At 35.4% G+C, this 14,177-nt stretch overlaps 1 protein-coding gene across 1 annotated transcript; it reads right to left on the bottom strand.

Annotated features, from left to right (window-relative positions):
• Window positions 1–5,316: 5,316 nt before the first annotated feature.
• cmbl (carboxymethylenebutenolidase homolog (Pseudomonas)) lies at window positions 5,317–14,055 on the bottom strand. The gene is made up of 6 exons (XM_041245950.1): window positions 13,949–14,055; window positions 10,284–10,498; window positions 9,980–10,087; window positions 9,044–9,186; window positions 8,864–8,955; window positions 5,317–6,335 (listed from the first exon to the last, which is right to left on the bottom strand). The coding sequence occupies exons 2-6, from the start codon at window positions 10,496–10,498 to the stop codon at window positions 6,156–6,158; spliced, it is 738 nt and encodes a 245-aa protein (XP_041101884.1). The 5' UTR covers window positions 13,949–14,055; the 3' UTR covers window positions 5,317–6,155.
• Window positions 14,056–14,177: the final 122 nt, after the last annotated feature.

Genomic DNA, 14,177 nt, shown 5'->3' with positions numbered 1-14,177 from the left:
GGAATCCTGCACGAATAATGACAGTTCTGCATGCAGGTATTAATACTCTTTTTTTTTTTTTTTTTTTTTTTAAGGTAGGGTTTATTTTAAAATGTATAGACCTGGGCAATAAAAACAATCAATGAGCAAGAGAGACTTGTAGTATTCATTATTCTTTTAGAAAAAATATTACACTGAAAGGGTATTGTCAGGGTTAGTAGGCTACTATTAGTATACTATTTTGTCCCAAGTAAAATACTTTTTTGTAGCATGTAAATGAAATCTTGAAGCATCCACATATAAATAATGAAAAGAGTTAATAAAAGTGAGGTGCAGTTTCCCCTTTACATAGTCTGTAATACATGTTTTCAGTTGTGATGCTTTAACCACTATAACATTTATATTGTGTATTGCATTAAGCTGAACTTAATACAAAGATTAAAAAAAAAATTATAATGACAATGTTTTATTCGCAAAAGGTTTTATTCACACAATTAAAATACATAAATAAGCAGAAAGTACAAAACTTTACAAACGTAAACTTTGCAGTACTTTTTTGCAATTGATGAAACATATACATCCTAAAAATCATGACATTTTTAATATGTAAATACAAAGAATGTAATGTTCAGGTGAAAATGAGTGAGTACTGTGCACAAAAGCTCAAAGTTGAAGTCATTGATAGATATGATTGAAGTATTGTACACTGAGCCCATGGAGGGAAAAAATACAATATTACAGTTTTAATTGTAAACATATAGTAATACTATAATAAGTATAAAATCTTTACTATAAAAATAAATTACAGAAATGATGGTAAAACTATTTTAGATACAAATCATTATAAAAAGACTTGTTGTAAAAAGCCCATTTGCTTTACAGTTTAGAAGCTAAATGTTTTCCATGTTGAAGTGAAACCAGAAAGGTTCTTTAGTTTCTCCTAACAAAGTTTATTACTAACACAACAATAATGACAAGGCCCTGTTTATTTTAATTTTATTTAGTTTGTTTTTTTGCAGTGCAGTTTTAAGTGAGAATTACTTTTAGAATAGCTTTAATTACATTAGTAAACTGTAACTATAAATGCTGAAAAACTGTAAAACTGTAACACAAATAGTTGCTCTCAATAATAGAAATACTATTACAGCAACTTTCTTAAAGTAATTGAATGTGGGGCTCTTGTAATATTTGTAGGTGGTTTTATAGCAAGAGTCTGATTGTTAAGGATATCTGTTTTGTTGCCTATATATCAAACTTCATAATGATCCTAGCTGTCAAACCACAAAGTAAATATTTGGTGACAGGTGCCTAAATGAATGCAGTGCATGTAATCAAAGGCAAACCCACAAATCATATTGAAATATGCTAAAAGCATTAGTGATGATGGACCTTTTCCACCAAACAGTGCAACATAATGTCATGAGTGTTGAATTATGTGTTCATAATTCAGGTTACAGGATACACTCTTGCATAACCATTTCATTTTTCTTGGACTACTTCACCTTCATGACAGCATCAGTTACAATCACTTGTGAGGGACATGGTTAGGTCAAATCAAACACAGATATTAGTATGTAAATTAATTATTGTATTGTAAAAAAACATTTTTGAACTTTTACAATTTAATGTAAATAAATTCAATTGGAATAGAAAGATTGACTTAATTCAATATACCTTTTATGTTCATGTTATATTTATTTTTTAATATATTACAAACAATATTACATTTTAGAGTAAAGATGCTATATAAGTGCTTAATTAACATAAAAAATAAAATCAGACAAATCAGTTTAAAAGTAGAATAACTTTCATTTATTTAACGGTTACAAAATGAGGTATAGGATTTCAAAATAGCTAGTATCAAACTTATTTTAAAAAGTATTAACCATAATGATTTCCATTACATGAGAGTACATATTAAGACTTCATGCTGATTTGAACTCAGCTGTCGCCAAGATAAGCACCAACTAAGACATAGCTTTACAGTAAAGTAATGTGATCCGTCTGCATCTCCATCCATTTGTGTTTCTTTCCATCTGATGATGTAACTATCCTTCTGCCTGGTGATGATGGTTGAAGTGTAATGCTGGCTCCAGGGATCAGCTTATTTTGTCTCCCCAGCGCATCAGCACACACAACACCTGCGATGCTGACTCCGGAGATTAACCACAGTGCGGTCTCCCCAGCGCATCAGCATGACAACTGTCTGGATTGAGCTAAATTGGGTACATCTCTGGGGTCTTCAAGTTGGCACCTTCCGTTCTCTGTGTTTCGTCGACTAGCCCACGCCACGTCAAGAGGGCTCGACGGGGATTCTGGCATCCCAGCATCACTCCCCTCCACCCCCCACTCAACTCATCCCAGCTTACTTACCCATACATCAGCATTGCTTTCTTTCTATTGTGCTGTAGATCCCCAGCCAGAATCTTTCCGTCTCAACCACAGCCAGCTGCTGCTCCTTTCTGCTGCTTCAGATAAGTTCTTCACTGTATGATGTAACTCTTGCCCACTGAACCCGACATCTCTGAGAAACCAGGTTGTAGAGTGTGCTACAAATCCTTGACAACCAATCTCCACTGGGTAAACCTGGAATGTCCATCCTATTGTGTTCCACTTATGCAGCTAGTTGAGCATACCGAAGTTTCTTCCTCTCATTCGCCTCATCCACAGCATCCTCCAATGGCACTGTCAACACTACCAGATGAACAAGGCGTGCTGATCCAGACCACAAGACATGTATGGTCCAATGTATGGTCGAAGGTTAATGGTGGCAATCTCAGATGGAATAATAAGACATCAACCAACATCTGACAGCATTTTCCAGTCTCTAGCAGCTTCCAGTTGTCCTGGGTGAAGCTTGGTTTTATCCTCACCCACCCAGAGGTTTAGGTTCTGTGGTGATGGAAGAACATCATATGTTGATCTGAGGAAACTGATCCTACTGTTCCATTGTCCGTAGGTGATGCCAGCTGATCTTGCGTTGTTCCACACTCTCCCATTTCATCCATTCTCCCTGTTTGGCTTGGTAAACAGCCTTTACACATCTGATCCTCTCCTCCTGCTTTTGCACCTTGTTGACTACCAGCTTCCTCCGTTGAGCTGGGGTTGACTTGTGCCATGTAGGAACTGAACTGAGACCAAGACCCCCTCTTCCATGCTGAACTTGCCCCATAATATCACCGATTCGAAGGGCAGCCTTAGCATCTTCCACAGCTTTCTTTGCCGCCCACTTTCTTCCATGCCTTCCTTACGCATTTGTCTCATGAATCTACTAATGTTATTTCTGGGCGTGGAACTCCCAGCCATTTCCCGATGTATGAACTGGTTAAAGCTTCCAGATTCTCAACTGTTGTCAAGGAAACCTCGTACTAGTCAGTGGCCACAGCAGTCTTGGCAGTGGACCAAACTGAAGTTTCAGTTTGCCTGGTAAAGCGCTGCTGTCTATGCTCTTTAACCGTTCCACTGCTTGTTGTCTAACTTCTCCCACACGAACTGTGTCCTTTAGATCCCCGTCGTACCGTCTCCCTAGACTTTTCACTGGCTTCTCGGACACTGTTGGTATTGCCTCACCATTAATGTAGAACCTTTTACCTACTACTTTACCTTTAATTATAGAGATGCTCCTTGATTTAGTGGGCTTGAATTGCATTCGTGCCCATTCAATGTTATTGGTTAATTTGCCCAATAACCGATATATTTAATTAGACTTAGAATTCTAAAATATTCAAAACATTAAAAAATGTATTAATGATCTATCGGGCTTCCAATTCTAGATATATTCAAAACATTCAAAGAATTCAAAATATTTCAAGCAATGATTAATATCACATTTCAACATACACAATTTAAACAAATTAATCATATAATTTCTATGCACCATGGGAATTCATGTATCTTATATTAACAATTGTTTTATTTTGTGAATAGTGAAGTAGTCTTGATAAAAAATAATTCAGATGAAGAAATTCCTGCATTGAAAATTCTTTTTGTTTAATACTTGGAACAAAGGATAAAGATGGCATCTCTTCATGGTAAAAACTGTGTTCAGGAAGTTGAAATTGGAGATTCAAAATGGCACCCAGCAACGTGCTCGTGAAAGAAACAAAATGGTTTCCAGAAGTAGCAACCGAATAAACAAAATGGCACCAAGCCTTGTGGTTCGTAGCACAAGGTTAGTTCTGAGCCTCATTTCAGACATGAGATGTACACATAGTTCAGAAGACAATGTTTTATTTATAGAAACTTTTAAAGAACTGTATCTTTAAATAGGTACAGTATTAGTTTCACAGCAATGTAGGTTAGATGAAGCAGTTTTTAGGTTTTTGCAAAAACGCTAACATACTCATTAAGCATATTTTTACTTTGAGTAGTTCAACTCAATTTCTTTAAGACTTAGATTACTGTTTTTTAGTGTGATTGTACCAAAACACCATTTGCAATTACTATGATCTCAACTAAAATAAAAATTAAGAGTTTTAAAGATTACAGTTGTTCATTTCATTCTTTCTTAAATAAAAGTGTTTCCTTTGCCTTGTGATTTCCTCAAAGAAATTGATTTCTTGTCCCATGTCCTTAACTTAATTCTGAAGTTACATTGAACAGGATACAAGCAGGAGTTTCTTATAGGCCGCATTGTTTTTGATGATGAGATGGTTTCTAGATGATACACTGGAGGATCGAAGATGTTATTTTTGTAGTGTGTGTGTGTGTGTGTGTGTTGTGTTTCAGTATTTATATCCTCAGAAAAAGAGTCCTCCCATTTTCATTACACAAAAACATTTCAAAACTTAATAAGTTGTGAATTGCAATAAGTCTTTCTCAATTATTTATATTTCATTGGGAATTTTTGTTGTGCTCTCCTGAAGTCATTCCACACACTGCCATTTTTCTGTAAATTCATTTCAAAATGTTTAGTTAATGGTTTTACAATTTTTTATTATCTTAGTCAGATTTTGTACATTTTTGGTGATTCCTGTAGTCTTTTTGTACTAAATTTACCAAGTTCACAATTTTAAGAATTCCCAGGAAAATCCTTAATTTCAGAAAGTGAAAAAAGTAAGTGTTATTTCCTAATTGCTTATGCCTCAAAAGTATAGAAAATGGCTATTATTCCCCACAAACTTTGCTTTTGTGACCAGGACAGTGATATTTCAAAATATCACTGTTTCCAATGGGCAAATGGGCAAATGTGTGTCTTTTCGTTCACATAAAGTCAGAAAAAAACAACATATGAATCCAAATTAACATGTATTTATACTAAAGTAATACAAAGATGACTACAACAGATTTAGAAGTGAGTAGTTTTTCAAGATTTACAGTTATACTGTAAATCTGAGGCATAAGCAATTAGGAAATAACACTTACTACCCATGAACAAAAATTGTGTTACATAGTGTTATCATTGAGAGTATCTAACAACACTACCTTTATAATCCACAAGAGGGCGATGCTACTCTATATTTCAGGTAGTTAACCTCATAAATTCCTCTGGTGCGTTTTGGTCTACCAGACCCAGATTAACTGGTCAACATCGGAATTTTAATGGACATCTGCTTGCTTTATCAGTCGTTTTTTATTATCCCAGGTGCAAATATAAGTATTTTGAAGCTCATGACATCAGTGGGGGGTGTATAAACAAACTGCCCTTTTTATACCAGTAAACATTGTGTTTTGAAAATAAGGGCACTTTTGTAAACTGAAATGTTATTGGATAAAGCATACAATTACTCCATTCCACTTTATTACTTGGCAGAATGGTAGACTGTGATACGGTGCTTTTTTTAATATTTGATTTGTTTAGATAACGGGACGTTAAATAACGGTAATATTACTCCTGTTACAAATCGAACCTGTCGTATTACCTTGTTATTGACAAAAGTAACATTATTACATTAACCTGTCACCCACAACTATGATGCTAGGTGCTTTAATAAATGACTAACTATTGATGATGATTAAATTTGGGATGAACCACCAAATACCTTAGAAAAACAACAAAAAAATTAGATCTCAAGAAACTATAAACCAGACACACTGGGTTAATTACAAAAAAAAAAAAAAAAGACCCTTTACTAACAAAAAGGGGTGGGGGCGAATGGAGGACGATGACACAGGTATGGTATGCAAAAGGCCACCAAATAGTTATTCCCTGCATTCTGTGACATCATTTGTTCATTTTAAACATATTTCTTTAACCAATTAAGCAAATCTGTTCTTGCTTCTTCGATGTAAGGTTTATCTTTGGGGTTGATCTCCTCCCTCTTGCGGTGGACAAAGCCGTGTGTTTGGCCGGGGAAGATTTTGACATTAAAATCAACTGAACAGCTTTCTTCCAGTTTCTTCTGAAGGGTGGTCACCTAAAAAAACAAGGCGCGATGGAGAAAAGGTTTAAAGGCTATATATATATAAAAACACGGCAGGGAGGGGGTTAATATCTTCCCTGCCAAAAAAATGTGCGCATGCATGTTTGTGTTTATTATTGAATGTGTGAATTGTTCATTTTCCGCGTTCAGGGTATTTAAGAGGTGCAGTCAGTCTGCACTAGATGGCCGAGTAGAAGGAGGTGTACCTTAATGCCGAGCTGTCAGACGCTACATGCTATGTAAACCTGTGTGGTTTATTTTGTATGCCAGGTAAAAGGCTTAGCCGTCCTGCAAGCTAGTCGAGGACCTGCATGAACGTTTAATAAGCACTCTGAAGGAGCTAGGAGTTTGTTTTGTTTTTATTTATTTTTGTAATTAAAAGTGCGCCTCAGCGCTATTTTCGTGCATTATAACCGAGGGCCTTAGCGAGGGACCACTATATATGGGTCAAAATCATTCCTATACTAACCATGCTAAAATAATCCGCTTGTACGAATCAAGCAATCCGCTTATAAGATAAATGTAAATGATCAGACTGGAGACCCGATTTACAGTTTAAAGCCGGTGTTGGTTTTATTTTTCTTAGTGTGGTAGGGAATCAACCACTAACAAAACAAAATAAACTCTCTCTCTCAGTTGGCGCACAGACTGAACAATACATTGTGTGGTCCCTGTGCATTTGCTTTCATATATTAGCTCAAAGAGCCAGCTGCCCAACGTTTCGATATGTTGTACATATCTTTCGTAAGGAGCATGTGTTTGAATTAAAATATTGGAGGCATTTATAGATTTTTGACAGCATGACAACGACTTGTTATTGTTCATATTCAAATCCATGATTTATTCTTACATGATGTAATGGTGTTCTATATATTGTGACAATTTTTACTTCTATCTTTAAATCTGCATGAATTCTAATTAACATTAGTTTATGTAAACTATTATTTATATTATCATGCAATGTTGGCTCTGAGGATCAGCCTTGATTTGGTCTCCACAGCATATCAGCATAAATAACTTTTGAATGAATTTTGTTTATTTATTAATTTATTTAAATGTTATATATTTATTAGAATTCATTAGTTAATTATTTTCTGTCGAGTCCCTCTGGCATAATTGTGTTCAGTCTATTTATCCTTTTACTTTCTTTTATTCTTCTATATGCCGCATTGTCCAATTTTAGCTGTTCTAAATCTTTACATAATTTATGTCATGTCCTTGACTGGTGAAGTGCTGTACTTTGGTTTTCTTATTTCTAATTAATGAAAGGTGGTTCAGAATTATTTTAATTATTTATGTATATACGGTGAAAGTGCTGACTACAGTCTCTCCAATATATATATTATATATCTCACATTTTATATATAAAATATGGTCAACTACAATCCGTTGATGTAGGCGTGACATATGTACAAAGGTTGCTACAGTCCGCACGTCATACACGATGAAACTAGATGGTCTGCGGGAGTAAGTCATTCAGACACTTAGTTGTGTCAACGACACTGTGAGTCGTTTAGCAAGGTAAATCCACACAAGTTCACGTGCCTGTAACTCTATATATATATAATATATATATAGATAATACTATAGAGATATATATAGATATATATATATATATATACCATATATATGAGTATGCGACTGGTGACGGTCGGGCGACTGCTTCCTTTAACTAGGGACCAATGTGTGCTGGTTTATTTTTGCACACTTAGGTGTGTATCATTTCCGTTATTCAAAAATAACAGCATGTCGACACTTCAGCAAAATCACAGGTAGAGGCTCACATAGAGAGCAAAGCAGTCAACGGACATGAACGTATTGAATATTGACGAGGGCAATTAATGAGACGGAATTGTAATGAAAATTACATTCACCACCTAGTGGCGAATTATACAAGTACAAATAAAATGGTTTAGCACGCCCCAGTATGTAGAGTAGCATCAATAAATGTCCCTCATCATTTTTCACAGTTCCCCTGAAAAATCTAAGATGGAAAACCATCTATAAATGAAAAACTCCCACCCATGTAATACAAATAAGTAATTGGGGAAGGACTGGATGAGTCCTGTATGTATGTATTCAGTATATACAACTTTTACTATCACAAAATATTGTGTTGATTGTAAACAGCTTGTGTTTATGGCTACCTCACTCGAACTTTGTAAATCTTAATGTGACATAATTGCCATTTAATACGAAGAAATTTGAGATATATTCATTCATATAACTATTTTATTACTATAATTGTTTAAGCATCAATAATTAAAATAGGCTATTCCTTGTGATGTTTATCTTTTTGTGTACATTTTATACAAATATATTTTTGTTATTTACAGTTTTACGCTTGCTGTGGATGCCACCATCTGTTCCATTGACTTGTCAACAGCCGTCATTCTTCAGATCGATATCAGGGTCGACTATACATTATGTAATGGAACACATTTATGTAAGCACTGCTAAGGTAAAATGTATATTGTTCTAGGTGCATCTAAAACTAAATAGTAAAAAAGATGTCTACCAACCTGATCAAGTGGAATGATAGCATCATTTTCACCAAAAATAAATAATGTTGGGCTGTTCAAATTATATCGGTATTCACTGTCACGAATTATTCCTGTAAATAAATTAAACAAGTGTTAGTATTGTTTTTGTTTTTTATGAAGAAATTAAATAGCTTGACGGATCACCGTGACAAGACTCACCATAAACAGAAACTCCAGCTTTCAGTTCCGGGTAGTGCAGAATCAAGTGATGAGTGGCCACTCCTCCCCAGCAGAAGCCAATCACAGCGATCCTTGTGACATTGCATTGCTCTTTCAGATACTTCAGGACAACATCAGCTTCTCTGGAAAAATGAATAGAAGACATTATTATAGTAAGCACTTTTGACACAGAAGCACTGGTTTTGACATAGAAAGAACAAATGCACTCTTGTTCTGAAGTGCCATCTTAAAACTTCTAGAAAAAGACAACTTCATGACAAAATGAACTAAATGAGTAATACAGGTGGCAACACTAACTGACATCTTGGTTTTCTAAAGTAAAACACAGACCAATGCGCTCATTGAGACCCTCATTATCATGATTGCAGATCATTATTTGTGCGTGTTGAGTAATTTGCATTGCTCTTAAGCTTACATAGGACGCACTGCAAAATAATTGCCAGGCCGCAATGCAATTAGAATTTTGCATCCGCAATTATTTGCACTGCACCTACACTTACATCTACTCCTTTATGTCACTGTTATCAATTAACACAATATCATAAAATTGCAATTTTTTACATGCTTTTTTTCACCCCTCTTGGGGTGCCAAAATGTTTGAGTCGTGGTTTTATAACAGCACACTGTTCCATCTGTTGGGTTTCATTATGGAAGGATTGTGGAAGCAACTGTAATCATTTTTACTATTTATCTTAATCCATGCTGACAACAGTGATTAAATTCAATCAAACTTATTTCTTGTACTTACATTATTCAGTCTGCCATGTATACAATCTTGATAAGACTTGTTTTAGCCAGACCAGTGGATTATTATTGTGAACCTCCATAACCCTCATTTTAAACATACAGTTTAACCCTTCGCTGTTAGCACTTTCAAATGTTCTTATAAATCCTGGCTCTTGTCCCTGAACTTACTTGTTTATTTCAGTTGGTTGCTTGTCTTTAAGCCATTCTTGAAATGTTAAACAGTCATTAGTGGGGTTCCAAGGATCCTTCCCAACAAAAAAGTCAGGACAGATGGCCCTTTAATCAGACACAGAACAATTCAACTAATAGTACAAAGTTGGGTGAATGAGTCAAATGAAGTGCAGGAACAGTTTTACAGTAAAATAGCCACATAAATAATCATAGATATTTAGTGTTTATTAAAGTTATGCTCTACAAGATACGCATTACGGTACTATGTTCAAAAAAAGGTAAAATCATTTAAAGCGATTACATGTATCCATTTTGTGCAAGCATGTCGGTCATGTATCTTGTGTTCGGAAGTCGCCATCCAAAAATATCTTGTATCACAATGACTGCTTTATCAGTTTTGACTGATGGTTTTGTTAGATATGCATTGATGTGTTCAATTTGTACTTCATTTCCTCTTCCTCCATAGTCCATCTTGTCTCCAATGTCACAGGGGCAAGGTGCAGCCTCATTTGCCATCTTTAAAACAAAACAGGACAAAGTATAGTTATAACGTTACACAGCCTGCGTATGGGAATTGTCTGTTTATTTATATATGTGCCTGGCAATTTATATATCCTTGGCAGTTCCAATATTTATACAAACATTGGCTCACCATATCAGTATCAAATCAGGATTGATCACACCTCCTTAAAGCCTTTAAAGCCTTAAAGCTTACAGACATAAATGACTTTAACAATAACACTTTTTAACATGACATACCGTGAAATTAATTAATATAATGCTGTATTTTTTGTTTTTATGTAGTATCATTTAGCCCAATCATAGTAGTTATGAAGGTTGGCAAATCGCAGCTCCCCCTTGCATGCACACACACACACCTTCCCCATATCTAGGTGGCATTGTCTGAACTCTAACAATATACAAAACACCAAAGCACAGGACACACAAAAAGGACATACAACCAGGACAACACAAAAGTCCAACAAGGTCCCCTTCAGTTGGCCAGGCCGCTACACTGTGTATTACACGTTTTGTATGACAATCAAATTAGCTTATTGTTATTGTGGGTTTAAAACAAGCATGCATGCAAACAAAATAATGGGACGTTTCACCTGCAGTGCTACTCACCCCTGCTGCATTATTATTTACTGAACCCTAACCACAATAACAGTTAGCACAGCTCTTTTAAACAAGTACCATAGAAAAATGCATTGCAAACTTAATGCTGCATGTTGAAGCACTGAGGTATGGTACAGCATATTAAAAACATGGTAAATGCACAGGATAACTATTGGAAAACTGCAAAATCACTGTGCAAATGTACAGTGTAACTTAGTTTAAGGGAACCTACATAAGCAGCCTACTTGCTTACAGTTACAGTATGATCGGAACAACATTTTTTTAAACAAAAAAGTAAATGTTTGTCAAGGAGTGATAAGGAGTGATTCAACCACACAATTATAAATTATAAAAAAATATGTTTTTTAAATATTATATATATAGAGCTAACAACATTTCATTAACCCTCATAAGGTCAGTTTATTATCAGTTTTGTCCACTTTTACACTATGCAAAGGATAAATGTAGTCCAGGTAGCCTGGTTGAATTTCACAAATTGTTTTAGGTTTGGGGTCCGTATAGACCCCAGGCGTAGTGTATCGGCAGGCCCGACCTTCTTGCATGAATATCTCAGGCACCATAAGGCACAGCTAGCTTCCTGGTTCAAGGCTTGTTTGAAAGTACAGATTTGGAGCTTTCCAGTGATGAACCGTAGGTACCAAAAACACGTTCATAAACAAAACTACTCCTTGCTAGGAGAGCTGTGCGCATTGGGCGTCTTATCCATTTTACATAGCATAAACAACACATTACACCAAACGATGGTTAGAAGTAAAGGAAAAGCAAAATAAAGTGTTCATATACACATTTTCATTCACTCATTTACTCCAGTTGTTAGTTATATGTTGTTTATTGCTGGGTCCATTTGGAACCCAGGTTACCAGCAAAGTCATTTTTTCCTGACATGTACTTATGAGGGTTAAATACTGAAATGCAGCCATTTGTTAAACAATGGAGGGGGGGACATATTTCAATGGTGTGATCAACCTCCTGAAGATAAAAATTAAATACGAATTTACATTAACCTATATAGATAAGATGCCAAATGTCACTTTTTTCTTTTTTTTTTTTTTGAATCGGCAATTATTTTTATTGTTTTCTCTCCAATATTTAACCTTTTTGTTTGAAGCAATGCACTATCCGCAACCTTTTTCGTGTTTGATTGCTGCCTGAGGCTAAATACCGCAGGATTGTAGTTTGACATATGTAAGCCAATGAAACAAGGAGAATGCAACATTATTGTACGGGGTAAAAGTGCACAAAATAGACAGTTTTCACGGTGAAGAATGAATTTCATGGTCCATGACACGCTTTTCATGACACGTTTTGGTTGCGATGTGAGCAGTAAGTCAATTAATAATAAATTCACATATATGAATGAAAGTGCTATTATACATGTTCAATTATACATATTCAATGATTGGTCCTATTTGTGTGTTTCCAGTAGATGACCCTATTAGGAGATAGCCTTGAACGCAAGTGTGTTGGTGCTTAGCTGAAGACAGACCTGCAGTAAACAAACATTGTCATACAAAATCTTTACAAAACATCAAAAGCATAAGGGCCTATTTTCTGATAAATACATTTTTTTTGTGTGTGTTTGTGGATCAGATGCACGAGACCAGAGCTGTTTAGGGTTATGTTGCCCTGGTGCCACATGATCAGGGTACCAGGGACGAATAATTTCAATGTTTGTTGTTTTTTTTTGTTTGTTTTCGTTTGCACATTCTCTCTCTCTCTCTCTCTCTCTCTCTCTCTCTCTCTCTCTCTCTCTCTCTCTATCTATATATATATATATATATTGCTTGCATTTGGTCCCTTTTGTATACATGGCCATAATTCCATTCTTTTTTAACTAATTTGTTCAACAACAACAAAACAAATGTCCATGTTCCCTACATGTTGAAGTTTCATTGTGCACTGTCAGATTTGAGCTGGCCATGCTACAATATTTTTTACAAAGCATCTCTCCTTTTCTATGGTTTTTGATATCTGTATTGAACTGGGTGAGTTTCAGACTATTTCAGTTTTATTATGAAAGCCTAGTGTGTGCACATTCATTTCAAGTATGACATGTACCTGTAACCTTTGTAGCTAAAGAGCTATAGCCACAAATCTAACAACAATAAAAAAACAAAACAAAAAAAAAACACTACATCTGGCTTTACTGACACAACTTAGTCATACTGACATGGTTAAATAAAAACAGAAGATCACTGGTGAACCATATCAAATGCTATTATATAACAAAATGCATGGGTATGAAACAGGCCTGCATGTTTTACTGAAACTTACTGTTTGTCAGCACTTCCAAACCTTCATGTAAACCCTACCTCTCATTCCTCAACTTGTTTAGTAAAATTACATTACAGTAAATCCAGTAACTGCACCTTACAGTACGTTTTATATAATGTAATTAAATGGGGACAAGTTAATGTTTAATTTTGTCCTGTTAACATTTACCATGCCTGCCTGCTTTGTTGACACAGTTGAAGATTTTTGCTTAGTCACAGTGACTTGGTTAAATAATAATAATAATAATAATAATAATAATAATAATAATAATAATAATAAACACTTTCCTTATGATACTGTGCATGCACATTGACTATAATGAGTTCTATACACTGCTTTATTTAAGAATGCTCCCCCTCTTGCCGTTTTTCTGCATTATCTATACTATTTGTGTGTGTGTGTGTGTGTGTGTGTGTGTACACACACACACACACACACACACACACACACACACACACACACACACACACACACACACACACACACACACACACACACACACACACACACACACACACACACACACACACCTCCAGGGAAATGTCGTCTTACCTTGAATGTATTTGTTCGTTTAATTTCTTCTCTGGAATACTGCCCCGCCTCTAGTATATGCTTTAGTTTTCTGAATAAGTTACTCCGCCTCTTCTCGCGACAAATTTGAACAAGCGCGGTAGTTTTGCAACGTCATCATTCATGCAGTTATCGATAGAAATCACAGCATTTCTCTCAGTGTTAAGCTAATTTGGTAAATAAATAAAGAAATACAGTACACATACCAACC

The sequence above is a fragment of the Polyodon spathula genome, chromosome 3 (assembly GCF_017654505.1).
Source record: "Polyodon spathula isolate WHYD16114869_AA chromosome 3, ASM1765450v1, whole genome shotgun sequence".
Lineage (NCBI taxonomy): Eukaryota > Metazoa > Chordata > Actinopteri > Acipenseriformes > Polyodontidae > Polyodon > Polyodon spathula.
This window is presented reverse-complemented; position numbering and strand designations above follow the sequence as displayed.